General features: G+C 39.4%; 1 protein-coding gene across 1 annotated transcript in view; it reads right to left on the bottom strand.

Moving 5' to 3' along the window:
- Nucleotides 1-2,715: 2,715 nt before the first annotated feature.
- Nucleotides 2,716-17,155, bottom strand: part of LOC119888130 (neuronal acetylcholine receptor subunit alpha-7-like) — a 46,037-nt gene continuing 31,597 nt past the window's right edge. The window contains exons 5-9 of the mRNA XM_038698583.1: nucleotides 10,170-10,417; nucleotides 8,140-8,334; nucleotides 7,453-7,539; nucleotides 5,121-5,230; nucleotides 2,716-4,983 (exon numbers count right to left, since the gene is read on the bottom strand). Of these exons, the coding sequence (XP_038554511.1) occupies nucleotides 4,360-4,983; nucleotides 5,121-5,230; nucleotides 7,453-7,539; nucleotides 8,140-8,334; nucleotides 10,170-10,417 (1,264 nt within the window). The 3' untranslated portion in view covers nucleotides 2,716-4,359. The remainder of the gene's footprint in view (nucleotides 4,984-5,120; nucleotides 5,231-7,452; nucleotides 7,540-8,139; nucleotides 8,335-10,169; nucleotides 10,418-17,155) is intronic.

Below are 17,155 nucleotides of genomic sequence, written 5' to 3'. Positions count from 1 at the left end.
TTGAGCTCAATTTTTTTTACCTTCACCTTTTTCCATACCATTTTCCACACATTGTGCTATTTCAACCAAATTTATATCTACTCATTTACAACTGTTCAAATCAACTATGTGCAATCCTGATGGCATTCTGCATATATATACATAGACATAATACATTTAAATGCTCATATGTCGCTGGTCATTAAAATTTTGCATGGTTCATCCAATATTTGCCCCAATATTCCTGGACAGGAGATCGGTATTCACTAAAAAAAATTATTGCCACCCTCAGCCAATTAGAGTGAGTGTACATGAATATCCTGATCTATACACAGATTCTAAACCCTCCAAAGATTTCTCTATTGGTAAAATAATAGCTTTAAAGGATTCTGCAGCCTTACTGCTTGTATCTTTTGTTGGCTCCAGGATATTCTCTTCAGTGCATAGACGCTTACACAGTTTGTTGCTCACACAGGCGCTCCAAAACCACAAGGGTGTAGCTAAGGTAATCAGAAGAAAACAGAGGAGGGCCTGACTTGCAGAAACAGAGTGAGGGATTAACCTTTAACACTGTATATAAAGAGACTGCTTGTCTTTCAGCCAAAATGCCTTAAGAGCCTTCAGGCACCAGTTATACACACACGCGCGCATAAGAAAACACGCAAATCCATGAGCATATGGACTGCCAGCACTCATTCTCTATCATGACTTTACCATTTCTATCCTTAACCCATAACCATAAAGCTGGGATTCTCTGTTTATCCCCAGTTATGTAATATTCTTTATGAATGTCCTACTACTACTAGTACTACTGACTGGTTGCTTGCTACCCTTAAGTCTTTCCCTCTCTCTTCCTTCCATTTAAACAGGTCATTGAAACCACACACAATTTATGTTCCAAAATAATTTGTTTTACACTGCTCACCTGAATGAATGTAAGGGAATCACCACATCATATTTGTTTTTTGTCCTTTGCTATTTGATGTTGCCGTTGTCCTCCTTCCGAACACTTTTTAACTGTATATTCCTCTCCTACTCTCTTCCACACTGAAGTTATTTAAATGGATGACACACAATTTACTTTTGTCATATCCCTTCTAAAACTGTAGAACTGGACCAGACATTGCAGAGCCTACAGTGTGGCTTTCTAGTGGCATCCCAATTTGATGGTGCAATCTTATCAGCATACCGTTGCATAACTAATTCAGCTGCTCATATGTTTACAGTATGATCATTCCAAATCACAACTGACATTAACTATTAACCAATGTTTGATTAGTCTGACATGTCTGACAGTTGGATGTGAAGATTTACAGGTAGCTTCTAACTTTTCTGCTGAATCTCTGTTTAAAAGGTTTGTTCAATGTGCTTCGTATCCTTCTGCCCATGAGCTGCAGTACTTTCATCTGCCTCCGTCATGGACTGTTTCACTCATCTTTATTCCCATGGCCCTTTAATAAATGATTAGAATACCGAAGGCATAACTCAGCACTTTAATGTCCCTATGTGTTACACATGCACCCACACAAACACACACATCATAGAAAAGCACCAAATGCACTGTGATGTTCTGGCAGGTGTCTTTAAGTCTTAATCCATTAACCAAAATGTTTATATAGTATTTTCGAAGATTAATAAACTCCACCCCTGGAACGTATAACTGTCTTCCGTGCTTACTGTAATTGTGTCTATAATATTTGACTGCCGTCTTGTCAAACAAACCCTGAGCAAGCAGATGTTGAATAAAGTTTTTATTAAATCCAGCCTAAAATCATGGAGTTTTTATTTCTATAATACCATTATATTAGTAGTTTAAAGTAACATTTTGAGATGAGGTTATCATTGAGGTCAGAAGACGTTGAACAATGACATAGTTGATGCCAATTGAAAGATTCTTGTATTCCTGTAAGAAATTGGGAGTTTCAGATAGTCCTCCATTCTGTACACTTACTTACTAAAATAAAACTTTAGGAAATAAATGCACCAAACATTCAGCCTGAAATGTGGGTTCTGTATTATTGATTGGAGTTCATCCACAAAACATCAAACAATTGGAAGTTGAGAGGAAGCCTTTGTTGGCCATGCACAAAAAAGAAATCAGAGCATATTTCCTAGACCATAACAACATGCCCCACATTCTTCGTCTCGCATGCTTTTGGCATATTTAAGCTCTGATTTCCTCTCTTCATTGTTTGATTCCCCTTCCTTATCTGAGACCAATTTTCTACCACTATCTAAGAAAACCAGACCTTTAGCCAAAACAAGAGAATTTTCCCATATTTGTCTTGTCCTGGTCAGACTATTTGACTGTTTGACCTGTCCAAAAAGGTCACTGCTCAAGCAAATCACTCCTAGTTGAATTTATGATTTATTTTTTGCCTTCCAATCAACACATCCCATTAACATGATGGCGCAGTGAATATAATAGTGATATAAGCTGCAGATTTAGAGCCCTCTGTGACACAAACACGAGACACTTTAATGTGTCATTAGTATTCATAATAATTAGCGAGGATACTGATGCTGACATTGTGCTTGTGAATGGGCTCAACTTTATCTATCAAATATATATCTTATACAATTGTGTCTTTATATGTGTTTATATATCTTATACTATAAATATACAATTAACTATTGTCTTGTGGTTTACCCATTAAGTTATGCAAACGTCTGTGGTTGATTTGTTCAACCCTGCAACTGTACAGAGATCTCCACAGATCCGCCCAGAGCCTTATATACAGAGAATAAATAACTTTTATTGACTTAAGAGAGTGAACAACTTACACTTAGAATGACAGAGAAAGCGATAAAGAGACCTATGACTGTAGCTACAACAAAGAGGTGGCTGCGAAGTAGATGTAAACACATTATCAACTTTGTAATATGAACCTGTCACTCGGCTCCCTTTACAAAACACAGACAAAACTTGACACCGGGGCCTTTTATAAATCTACAGTATATTCTCCAGTGATAATGTGGCGGATGGCATTGTGAAGTTTTCCTCTTGCTGTCGAGCCTCTAGCCTTTGTCTGTGGTGTAAGAGGTTCAAAAGTCACATCGCCCTTCATCTTTGGTGACAACTTATGTACAGTGAAGTCCAACAAGTACACATGTGGGTTTTTTTTACAACAGTTTTCAAAAATAGTGGCAACTTCTTGACCCGTTTCCTACAGTTAAATGAATATCTTGTATGTGTAGTGTCAGACCACTTGGTTAAAAGATGTACTGTACAGTTCAACATAGAGTATTTGACTGTACTTTGGAAAGACACCTGTGCATTTGGTGTTACTGGTCAACACCAGTAAACACCAGTCAACAAAATGCTTTTTCATAGAATATACTGGATGTTTCATTATTACACTGTCCCAAATTGTTATTACATTACATATTCTACTGGCTTAAATTAAACTGGCAAGAAAAAGTGAAAAATGATCACTAAATAAACATTCTTACTCTGATAAATACATAAAATGCCTCCTGACTTGTGTCAAATCAGTCATGTTGTGTCTAATACTCTGCTGATCTAATATTAAAAGCAAAAAATTCACAAAAATTCACAGTGAAACATCTCATGTTAGTGACTTAAACTAAACTGTTTTAGTTTACATCATTACGGGGATGGTACATCATTCGAAAAGGTCTGTGTCTTCCATATGAAGAGTTGAGTACTTGAACAGTTGGTGTGTGAGCTCCACCCATGTGTGTGTGGATTTGTACTGGACAACAACAATTGTAGTGATTGAACTGAACTAGAGAAGAGGCAGTGAGGTGGAGTGCGGTGCTGTATGTGAAATGAAGCTGGTTCTCAAATGAATAGTGCAGATAAAAGAATGATATTTACACAGTTTTTAGGGCAAAGACCATTAGCTGCTATATTATCTTCCCCTTATTGATATCTTACTTAATGTACAAAAGAAAATCTATATAGTGCTCTCCTCTACCGGCCCACTGATTCCAAACCTTTTGCCTGTAGTCTACCCAGTCTGACTGCCCAAACCATTTTCTTCTTCTAGATAATGGACAATTTGTCTCTGACATCACAACAGATTAAAACAACAAATTAATGTTTAACTTGGAATGTGCTAATGTAACATAATGATGTGTCTTTGTAATTACTTGTTCATCAATCATAAATATATTATTGACTGGTTAACTTGATTACATGATTAAGCAGCTTGGAGGAGCTGCAAGGCTCTATTTACTTCCTGGAGATATTCTAATTTGTCTCATAAAACTCTGCGTGATCCACCTCCTTTCCAATGGGGTGTCTTGACTATAGGTTGGGACCACATACTACACCCTTCATTGCTGCCGCCCTCCACTTTCTTAATCTCTTCTTTATCCCTAATCTCTACCCTTCTTTTCTGCTGCTGCAACCAGCTATGTGAAGTCCTTGGAAACAGCCTCTATGAAGTTGGGCGCTGACATGAGGATGGTGAAGGTGCAAATGATGGAGAAGAGAGAGAAGGCCACCAGGCACAACCTGTCCACCACTGCTGCTGCAAATTTCCACTCACTGCAGATGGCCTCAGCCTCGTCCTGGTCCCGGAAACGCTGGGCTATGTACGACACCTCCTCCAAAATGCGCTGGATCTCTGGCGGAGGGATGCTGACTCCCATCCCAACTCCACCTCCCATCCCCAGGCCTCCGACACCACTGCCAACACCTCCAGGTGGTTCAGCTTCATCACTGAGGGAGCCGTGGCCACGTCCCCCTAGTGCAACCCCGGAGTCGCTAGAAGTCGGACAGTGTGGGCTCTCTATGGGGTGGTAGTTGCCGAAGTAGAGGCTCATGGAACCATTAGAGGTGCCTGTAGGGCAAGGTGGGCAGGATGTCTGTGAGAGGGGCACACTGAGGCTTGGAACAGCGCCCATCTCTATGGAGCTGGTGCTGGAGTGGTGCTGGGAGGTGTGACGGTACTTGTGACCAGTCCGCTTGTGTTCCTCGCCAGGTTGTTTCATACGGAGAAACCAGGCACACCAGTTCAAGAGAACCACCCGAACCTGAAAGGACAGAGAGCGAGAGAGTCAGAGGCACACACATGAATGATAACACATTTATACAAACATATGCATTTGTGCTACATTTTATCAATAACAAAAGTGATGATGATCTGATTAAATCAATTTTGGTCACTCACCCACTTGGGCATCTTGCCTCCTTGAGGGTCATGATGGTGAAACTGCAGGACTATAACTGTCACCACAACAGACATTCCTACAATCATCATGGTGCTGGCAAAGTACTGGGCTGCAGAGTACACAAAAAACATTAACATGCTTTACATGGACATGGATTTTATTACTTGTTGAAATTGAACTACCCCTCATTTAATAAACATGTACTGACAGGTAAAACATTAAGCTTTAATTAACTCCAAAAATAGACTGATTTCGCACTCGAACATGAAAGGAAAGAAAATCTGATCAATCTGTGCAATAAGTTAGATGCACACTTTCCTCTCTTTAAAACTGTGAAGAAATCGTGACAAAACAGAGAGTAAACAACCAAAATGAGCAGAGGAAAAGAGAGAGAGAGAGAGAGAGAGAGAGAGAGATTAGTGCTGGTTCTGGAGGGATGTTTTCACACACATCAGGGAACAGTAAGAGAGGAGGGGAGCGTTAACTGAACACTGTGCTCTTTCTCAGCATGTACACACACACACACACACACACACACACACACACACACACACACACACACAGACACACAGAGTATATCTGCGGGCCTGCCCTCCTTTCTCATTTGCTAGTGACTGAGTGTGAACGACGAAGGGCTAACAGCTAAACACGACTACAGCTACTGCAGTGCCAGCAAGGTCAAACTTCATGTAACCTCATGAAGGTTATGACCTTACATGTTAGGATCATGGAAAGAAAGACTGAAGGGAAAAAGTAAAGAGGGGATAAAAAAAAAGAGGTAAAGCAGAAAATGTTGTGAGGACAGTGGTGAAGAAAGAAATACAGATAATAAACGTATAATAGCTTAAAACACTTCTGGGATCTTCAGTCGTGAACCACATTGTTGATCATGGCTGAACTAACTTATTTAAAATGAATTGAAACTGAACAGAATTGAAATGAACTGAGCCAAAGGGTCTTGAACCAGATAAGATTGGTCTAACTAAATGAACTCAAATGAAATGAGCACACTATGCTTATCTGGTGATTAAGGGCTAATGGTAAAAGACATATGGCCTGATTCTGGCAGCAGTGTCGAACACTTGCTTGATATATTTACTGTCGGGTTCAATCAGCTACAATAACTCACTCTACATTCGGCCACTCTGTTGTAAAGGGGCATGAGTCATTTTAACAAGGCTACTAAAAGTGTCCCAGTTGGCCTTGTGTTGAGGTCATGGAGTAATAAAATAAAAACAGATTAATCATGCTATAGTTGAAGCATTTATCAAGCTTTTCTCAACGAGGACAGATATCATTGCATTGATGTAGCGGTAACCATGGTCAGCACTGACCAAACACTACTTACTCTCATAATGTACAATTTATATGAACAATATATTTCACTTTGACCAAGAGAAACAGATATGATACATTACACACAGGACTGCAGTTTTAAGTCAAAGCATGTACACACACACGCTCTCACACCCATACAAACAAAAAGAAACTCTTCTTCTTCTTAGCCTGGTGAACACTCAGTGACGACAGCTGAATAAGAAGCGTTAACCCCACTAACATGTCTGCCTCTTCACTTGCTCCACAAAGGCCTTTGAAGTCTTTCTCTCTGAGAACCGTAGCCCCAAAGGTTACTCATCTTCCCCTTTCTCTTGGCCTCTTCCTTCTTTCATCTATTATTTCTGCTTCTATCCTCCTTTCCTTTCTTGCCTCCTCAGTGGAGAATTATTTCATAGCCTATTAATGGGGCTGACAGGTTTAGTTCTGGACACCCAGTTAACGCCACACACCATCCAGTGGCTCTCTGAATGATATATAGGCGCCCTCGGGCTACCGGCCACACGCCAAGATGGGTTTTATTTATCATTTTTTTCAAGAGGCCATATACAGTATAAAGAGGGGTCAGGAAACTGCCAACATTGATAAAACTTAATAAGTAATGCATGTTTATATTACTGGTTTTTACAGGAACCGCAAGAAATACTCAGAGGGACAATTAAATTGTTACTGTGGATTGGTCAGTGATGTCTGTATTGATGTACTGAATCGATATTACAGCCACTTTAGATTGACTGTTTTCTAGGGAACCTTTTTTCCTCTGTTTAGTGAAGCTTTTCACAAGAGGTAAATACACACAAGCACTAATGCAGTATCAGGTACAGCTGTAAATTGCTGCTGTTCAAAAATGAATGTCTATCTGTGGAATCTGCAACGATGACTTCCCATCTTAATGTCACTTCCTCCTGGGGACTCTACATTCATGCACACTTAAAAACATTACATGTACACACACACACACACACACACACACACACACACATAAATAGAACCCACCGATGAGAGGAACAGAGTCGGACGTGGCAGGCATGATCTCTGCTACCAGAAGCATGAAGACAGTTAGCGAAAGGAGCACAGTGATGCCTTGAGATAGAGACCGAGAGGGAGAGGGAGAGAAAGAGAGAGAGAGCATGAGCATAATATACAATGATGTGATCAGGGTCATTGTTGTGTGAAATCAGTCCTATAATTACCTATGTATGTAATCAGTTATGTTCTCATGACTGCAACCATTTATCAGCTAGCAGCTCCTCTGACATGTCCAGCTCCAGAAATGCCTCAAACACATGTCCACAGACAGCTATTCATCAAAACTCACTGGCACTGATAGAATTCCAAATTGGATTTAATGGTCAGCCTCTTGTTTTAAAATTCAATTATTCCAAGTTGATTTCACATGCATGTATTCATGGCTTGCTATATGATTCATAAGGGCATGTTTGTAGACAGATCTGTGTGCTTTTATACATATATGTACTTTAATGTGTTTATGTATTGGTGTACAGTTGTGACTCTATTTGTATAATATTTTGTATATTAATGTGGTGTCATTACTCATTACCAAAATGACCTCTCCTTAAAAGCTACACAAAATTCTTTCTATCTTTCTACCATAGATCATTTCAGTAGTTTTATCACATTATCAGGAATATGTGTGTTTATGTGTGTTTAAGAATCCCTCACCCAGAGAAATCTTTTCTCCAGAGTCTGCAGGTAGCAAGAAGACCAGCAGGGCCAAGCCAGAGATCAGCACACAGGGGATGAGCAAATTGAGGCCGTAATATAGCGTCCTGCGGCGCATTGTAACTGTGAATGTCACATCAGGGTAGGGTTCCTTACAGCACTCATAGTACAGCTCATTGCGCTTGGCTGGCACACCTAAAGAGAGGACCACACATAAAGGTCAGGTCATTTTTTTGTGGACTAATGAAATGATTCAAGTTGAAGATTTAAATACCTTTTAAAATGTGTGTGCTAACTAGAAAATCATCAGACCGATTACTGTAATTACCAACTGTAATGATTCTGTAATCTCTGTACATATGGATGGATGGATAGATTAAAGAAGAAAAAGAAAACATGGGTCTAAATATTTCATGGAATGCACCACACCAGAAGTCACACAAACAGAATTGTATTTCCAAAACTCCAAACCATTGGAGTGGATCTGAGTCTGACCAGGCTCGGAACTTTATTTACATAGTATTGGGGGAAGTTCAGCAAGCCAAAGAAATAAGGGGGAAAGGCTGAATAATGTTTTATTTTTGATAACTGAACCATCTCATCTTGAACTCCAACTCTGGGAATGCACTGTGCTGCTCTCACATATGGCCTGGCTACATGACAGACATTCCTACTGCATGCCATCTGGTGCTTCCTGACACCCCTTTCCAGCTAACCATCACCCCACGGGCACAGGCACTGGGATCTGCTGCTACTCTCTCTCAGCTGGAAACACCCTGCTTGGGAGGTCTTCCAAAGTTTCTCCCCTTTCCAGTTCATCCAGCGTCAACCATCCAAATGATTTCCCATTGCGAAATGATGGTAATATGTTGAATTATACAATTGAAACTCACAATGGATCCATTAGGATGAGGATAGCTGTACTTGTGTACCCAGAGCCGGTCCTGACCTCCCTGGGGCCCTAAGGAAAATGACCTTCTACCTGACTTGTGAGCCATGTAAACTATTTGTTATTGCTGCACAGTCACACCTGACATTGCAGTGCTCTCAGTACAATCCTCCCTCCTTTAAAACAGTCTGCCTCTGTAATAAGCCTAAATGAAAATCTCTTCTAGAAAAATCAAATGCTGGTTTGAATAAACCTCTGCACACTAACTCAGTCCTCAGACTGGGAACCAATCTTCTGGGTCATTTGGTGGAGCAGCAATTATTCCATTAGGGTCTGAGCTGCTTGTATCTAATGCTGGCTGTACATATCTGGCTGTGCTTGTACTGGCTGAGGTTGCCTGTATTTCACCTGGGTCTGTGTGACTTGCTAAAGACGTCTGTCTACTGACTGATGATCCAGGATCTACTCTACTGACAAACTTCAGCATAGCCCCGGTAAATTATACTTTTAATACATTTTCAAATGTAAAATACTATTTATATGTCTTGACTGAATTTGTGATGCTTATTATTATTTACTGAGATGTGCACATGGCCCAGACTACAATCAACATTGTAATATTCAATAGCTGGACTGCACAGAGGTCACTGCTGGATTGCGCAGGTTTCATTTCGTGCATGCACACGTGTTTACACATGACACGGTAATCTTTTCCGAGCTGCAGTTTACTGTTGCCCGTCCGTGGTTATCAAAAGTAATAAATAGTTGTATTTCACATGTTGGTCAGATTCAAAGTCTGGCAAGAGAGAGACTCACAGCAAGCTAGCACAAACTAAACATTACTGTTATTTGCTGACATCAGATTTTGGGAGGAAAGGAAAGAGGAGGAGGAGAGAGCACAAGTTTACCTGATTCCCGAAAGTCACTCTTAAGTTTTTTCTCTCTGGCCAGAAGGATAGTCCCTCTTCATCATTTCATCAAATTGTAAACACTGACACTCGCTTTGACATGAGAGCTAGTTGGGGCCCTGCTTCATTTGCGGGGCATGCGTACAGAGTGTATAGGACGGTCCGGATCTGTGTGTACCAGATTAACAGCGTTATTGTTTTTTCACCTGCAGTGAATGCAGCATCTCTCTTACCCACTAGGTCCCACTCCCCGTTGGGTATGTAGGTGGATGTGTCCACATCCAGCATCTGGAGGTCAAGCAGCCAGCCGTTGTGCGTCCAGGAGCCAAACTTCAAGTCACACTTTTGCACGTCGAAGGGGAACCAACGCACGTCAATGTAGCAGGTGCTCTTCAAGATGCCAGGGGGGATGTACTGGCAGTAACCCGAAGCATTCACCAGTACGTTGGTGTGGAAAGTGGCGTCAAACCGCTCGTCCGCACTGGGGAAAGAATAACAGACAGTGATGTGTGTATGCACCATTAAAAAATGTTATCATCTTGCTGTGAGCTAGAGCTCCATCTTGCTGATATATCTTTATTGTCTTCTTAATTGTTTTTCACACCACGCTCGGGTAAGCTGGAAATTACTTGAAAATGTGTTTTGTCAACTTGTACTATAGCAGAGAGACAGAGACTCTTGTAGTCTTGTGGATTAATGTAAACTGTGATGCCTCTCAGAATGGTACTTTTGTCATTTTTGCTTGTTTGCTCCAATGAACAAGACAAATTGATTGATTGATTGAGCTTCTTTATTGATTATAAATATAAAAGTGGCGCCTCCAACAGGAGATGCCCCAGCTACAGATACCATCAAAAGGATAAAAAACACAATAAAGCACACAGCTTATTTCCATTGTGGTCCTTTTTTGGAAGGCAAATAGGTAGGAGCATCATGAAAAGGCAACCAGTTAGTTATTAGCAGCTTCCAAGTAGACACTGGTTGTCTTAAAAAAAAAATATATATATATATATATATATAAAATAATAATAAATAAAATGCAATCGGTAACAATACATTATACAATAATACCAATCTTTTCAACATCAGAATACACCATATAAGGAAATTCAAGTATTGAATGGGCCAGTACAATACAAACTTAGCAATGAGATTCAAACAAAACCATATTGACAACATTTAATAATATTTATATTATAATTGTTATTGTGAGGGAAAACGGCCACTCAGCCACTTTTTAAGTGAGGACTTAATGCTCATCAGTAGCCTATTCCACATATTGGCAGCTGAATACAAGAAAGTATCCTTCCCCATACAACTCTTAAACCTAATGGGTACCAGATCAGTTGTACTCCCTCTTGTGGTATAATTATAGTATTCCCTAATTTTGGTAAAGTAGTTGTACAGGTACTTTGGAACTTCATTGTGTACAATCCTGTAAGTTAGACACATTTTAATTTGAGAAACTCGCTCTTCTACCTTCAGCCATTTAAGGCTGATGAAATGAGCAGGAAGAAAATGTGTCCTAGATGGGAGTTTAAAGATCAGTCGCACCAATTTATTTTGCGATGTCTGCAGCTTCTTTTTAAGGATCATAGGTGCACTTATATACCACGAGAGGTATGCATAATCAAAATGACACTGGATTAGAGCCCTTGCCAAGGTCTCTAATGCTGTTCTATTCAAAAAATTTGAGATTCTAGCCAGAAATCTGATTCTTTGGTTGATTTTAGTGAGCACCATCTGAGCCATGCACTCTCCTGATAAATGGTTGTCTAAGACACAGCAAGTAATTAACATTGATTCCTCGGCTTGGATCTCAGTGTCTCCAACCATCATCTTAAAGTCTGTGGTCTTCTATAGCTTAGACTTTGATCCAAAGAGTATGGCCTCTGTTTTACCAAGATGGAGTGACAACCTGTTGTTAGACAACCATTGACTAATATGAAATAATTCCCAGCTCAGGACTTTTTCGACCTCAGATTTATCCTTTTGCGATACCATTAATGCAGAGTCATCAGCATATAAAAAAGTTCACATGAGCAAGCAGATTTCATATCATTAATATACAATAGAAAAAACAGTGGAACTAACACACTTCCCTGGGGGACCCCACATTCTAGGAACAAAGGTTTAGATAGAATCCCACCGACATCCACCATTTGTTTTCTACCTCCAAGATATGAACCAATCCATTTTATAGCTAAACTGTCAAATCCCAAGGCTTTTAATTTTCTTAACAGAATGGCATGGTCAATGGTATCAAATGCCTTTTTTGAGGTCTAACATGACCATACCACAATACTTTCCCCCATCTATCTCTCTCCTGATGTAATCGGTGAGGTAGAGTAGGCAAGTGTCAGTGAAGTGGGATGTCCTGAAGCCTAATTGAAATGTATAGTATAAATCATTTGAGGAAATATATGTATCTATCTGTTCATAAATTATCTTCTCTATTACCTTAGATAGCGCACACAGGATGGATCTAGGCCGATAATTCCCTGGATCTAGCTTACTTGCTTTTTTATAGAAGGGGATAACTCTTGCCTGTTTAAATTCATTGGGAAACATTCCCAGCGTAATTGAAAGGTTTACTATATGTGTTACACAGGGGGTGATAGAATCCGCAGCATCTCTAAGGAATCTGGCAGGAATCTTATCCAAGCCAGTTGCTTTGGATGGGTTAAGTTCTTTAAGTTTCTTTAACACAGCTTCCTCAGACACTATTGTAAAAGAGAAAGCATCAGCCTGGACCCCTTGTTTCATATAGAAAATCTGGACTTGGCTGTTTCCAATGTATCCTGAGAGACCTGACAACTTATTGACCAAGGTTTTCGCAACGGTTGTAAAATACATATTTAAACTGTCGGCTATCGTGGCCTTATCTGACGTAACCTTTCCTCCAATATCCAGGTTTAGATTGCATGTTTTGGTCTTGAGCCTATCACTATAGGGTATAGTGATAGGTCATGTTAGACCTCCAAAAGGCATTTGATACCATTGACCATGCCATTCTGTTTAGAAAATTAAAAGCCTTGGGATTTGACAGTTTAGCTATAAAATGGATTGGTTCATATCTTGGAGGTAGAAAACAAATGGTGGATGTCGGTGGGATTCTATCTAAACCTTTGTTCCTAGAATGTGGGGTCCCCCAGGGAAGTGTGTTATCGATTATTCCTATTCTCTAATATTTTGTCATTGTTGTATGCTTTTTTGGCCTCCTCTATATTTCTGTTTATGTCATTTCTGAGTTTCTTGTACTCATAAAGATACTAATAAAGATTCATCTCTAGTTTTCCTGTACTCTGAAAAAAGATGATTTCTTGTCCTAGCCTTTAAAATATTGTTGTTCATCCATGGTTCAGTTCTAATCTTAATTTGCACCATCTTTTCTGGAGCAAGCTTGTTAACAACCTCCACAAACAATGTTTGTCTGCCATGCTTTATCCACATCCCTAAGATTCAATACCATAGATCAGTCTACTTTGGATTTGGGTAAAATGATTAATATTATAATTTTTTAGAAACCTGACTTTCATAGAATTGTGTAAATTAAAAACTATTTTCTGAGCTTTCCTGGTACAAAAAATAATTGAATGATCACTAAGTCCATAATTTAAAACCCCACTATTGGATATATTTGACTTATATGATACCAGAATGAGGTCGATAGTGGTTTGGGTGGAAGAACAGACTCTGGTGTGGTCCTTTATCAACTGATACAAATCAAAGAGATTACAGAAATTTAAAAATAGGCGTATTCTTTTTTTGTATATCTGTATTAAAGTCACCAATCACAATTACCTCTGATTTAATAAAATCTGTGCACTTAGAACATATTTCCTCTAAAATATCATAAAAGTTGTTCTGATCAGCCTATACCATGTTCCAATTAAAATAGGTTTAGTCTTTGGTAATAAAATTTCCAGCCACACTGATTCAATATTGTCATGACAAAGATCAGTCCTATGATTAAAACCGATGTCTGATCTGACATAAACACACACTCCTCCACCGTTATGATTCCGGTCATGTCTGATCACCACATAATTTTCTATTTCAATCTCAGTGTCTTTAATGGAGCTATCAAACCAAGTTTCAGTGAAGTGATCACTCCCACCTTATATTTGTTTGCAAGCAGACGAAGTTCGTTTATTTATAATTAAGGAATAAGAAAAGTATTGAGTTATGGGGATAGGACATTAATTTGAAGGATAGGACATTAATTTGAAGAAGACTAACAGATTTGTATGTTGAAACCTGCAATAACAAATTTTTTCAGCCACTTGGGGGCAACAGTTGTGAACACAACATGCACTCTCTTTTAGCTCTGCTTTTGGTCTCTAACAGCACCTGAGGGAAATATCTGCCTCTAAATGCTCATGGTAAATGGTCTGTATTTGTGTAGCGCCTTTCTAGTGTTCTGACCACGCAAAGCGCTTTACCACTATGTCACATTCACCCATTCATGGACTGATGGCAGAGGCTAAGTTGTCAACTGCTCATCAGAACGGAAAAAACATTCACACAAGACATGAGAGCGGGGAGAGTGAACCAAAACAATAAAGTTGTGGGCCAGACAGCTAAACGATGAGCTGAAAGTTCTGTAAAGCCAAGGGTGCTGCATATTCAGGTGATAATTATCTGCAGGTTTATCATTACAGGCAACTCCTAACATATTGTCACATCATTTTCACATTGGGTTTCACACAGTGTAATTATAAATATATTATAGCCGCTTTAAAATAATTTGTTTTTATTGGATACCTGTTTAAGTGTGACAGTCTAGCAGTTAAGATACGTATCTACCCAGCCATCTGTAGAGCACCCATCCTGCTGCTTCAGCTCTTCCCCCCACATACACATTTAAAACCTAGGTAAAATCCAGGGTGCAGCAAAATTAAATATTCACTTCCAATGCTATGCCAAATATGCAGTAACAGGAACCAAATCAGTGACTTGAGAAAACACCACAGATGCCTCCTTCAAGGCTCTGCAACTCCCAACCTGCTGGGTTGATATAAGGGCAGCCATCAACAGGTTTTGTTAAAGTTAAGTTTCAAATATTTAAAGTTTGAGATGGATTTGGCTTCACTTGCCAGACTCTCAGCCAGCACCAGAAGTCAATGAAACCATTAAACAAAGCAGAAACTGTATTCTAAACTAAGTCAAACACTATCTCTTGGGACAGACACTTACAGTAAAGAAAATGCTAAACCACATAACCTTAGATCCACTTCAGCTCTGGCACTCCAGCTGAACTCTAATTAAGTATTAAAGAGTAGCTCCTCTGGCGTCTGTGAGAGTGTGAACTCTTGAATAAAGTGCCAGAGGCGACGTCTGAACTTTTAGAGAATTTAGGCAGTTTCTTCTGTTTTGTTTCCTTTGTACAGTAAAAGGCCAAAATTCTGCTCTCATACAAATTGCTTCTCCACCCATTTGTGCTTTTTATTAAAACATGCGGGCAGCTGAAGAGAATAAAACATTTGCAGCTTCGACCAGTGCATTTCATGAAACTTGAAAAACTATGAAAGCAAAATATAGAAAATATAATTTGTCGTTGCGCTATATTTGTTTTGGATTATCCCTTTTCCTCTAATAGAGAAACTAATGCTATTTAATAGAGTGTCTTAGATAAAATGTATCTGGATTTATATGCCTCTATTTACATAACCAGTTTCTCTTTATTTATTTTAATCAGCCAGACAGTGGGTTTTATATTTGCTCTCAGTTGTTTTAATCAGAAGACGGTTTAGTGATAATGGATTTTTTTTTCTCACTTGTTGACAGTTTGTATGGAGATAACTGAATAACAACCTCCATGGGAGAGTCATATAAGAAATCATGCAACATTTAGGGAACAAAAGCGTACATAGAATCAGCCCCATACAAACACTGCATAAAGACAAATGGAAGGAAAAAAAGGAATGTAGAAAACTCAGTATTAAAGCAGGAGAAACAACTGGGTGGGGACAAAAGTCCACCCTTCTGTAAGGCCTGCTGTCAGTTTTCAGTAGTCGCAAAAAATAACAAATATTAGTATAACGTAATGTGTATTCATGACTTCAAAAACCCCTAACAGACACACACATAGACACGCTTCTATCAGCCAAGTCATGCGTTTGGCCATACAAAAGCCCACTGAAGAGCTGACAGTCCTTTACAGTCCACACCAATGTAGAACTTAAACCCACACACTGAACTCTATTGTACACATACAGCATAAAGGCAAACACAATACACCTAAAAGTGCACACACAGACACACAATGTAATCTCCAGCGAGAGAGATAACATCATTGTGTCTGAAACATCCTGAAGCCTCATTCAGCCCGGACAAAAGAACGTGGCGTGCATCTCAACAGAATTTGTGGACGGACCATTTTATTTGTCACTGCCTTTGCTCAGATTGAGTGATTTATCTTTTTCCAGGGGTTAAGTGTTGTAATTTATTTCTGTTCTGTGTGTGTTGCTATCAGCTGTGGCTCCAGGTGCCAGCACAAAGATGTGTGGGTTGGCCACGGCGACGCTATGCAATGAATTATTTAAGCTTTGGCCTTACTTTATTTGAAGGTGTGTGCTTTCCTGCAATCAGCGCTTACAGCCATCACAGAGGAGAATGTTCAGGACTGTGTGTGTGTGTGTATGTGTGTGTTGGAGAGTACATACTGTACAAATTATGTAAGTGCAGAAAATGAGAGATGCCCAGAACAATACAAGATACTTCAAAAAAGATAAACTTGATAAAGCATCCAAAGACAGTGCCACAAATTCTGTTTTGAAATGTAAAAAGATGAGTGAGACAAATTGTTTTCCATAGTAAACAAGCTTGTTTCAGTTACTGTTTCAAATATGTCTTCTGGTGCTTGCTTCAAGATTTGTTAAATATTCTTTTATTACTGTTATAAAAAATAGAAATTTGAAACGAATTAGTTCGAAATAATTGAGTTTTTGCAATGTATACATTTAAATATTAAATATATATACAAATGGACAAGTGATAGCCCTGGGAGAATGGGAAGTGGTTGTGTTTGTACCACACACACACACACACACACGTACACACACATGCACACGTACACACTGGAGAAAGAGTACTTTGGACATGCGAGGGCAAGGTGGAAACAAAGACTGACCGATAACGACAATGGTGGCAGTGACAGGTTCTTGCACCATGGGACATGAGTCACCAAGTTTTCCTCTCACTCACTCAACTCCTG

This window comes from Micropterus salmoides, unplaced genomic scaffold (genome assembly GCF_014851395.1).
Source record: "Micropterus salmoides isolate LMB-PRFRI ecotype aquatic unplaced genomic scaffold, ASM1485139v1 Ms_hic_scaffold_5, whole genome shotgun sequence".
NCBI classification, from domain to species: Eukaryota; Metazoa; Chordata; class Actinopteri; order Centrarchiformes; family Centrarchidae; genus Micropterus; species Micropterus salmoides.
This window is presented reverse-complemented; position numbering and strand designations above follow the sequence as displayed.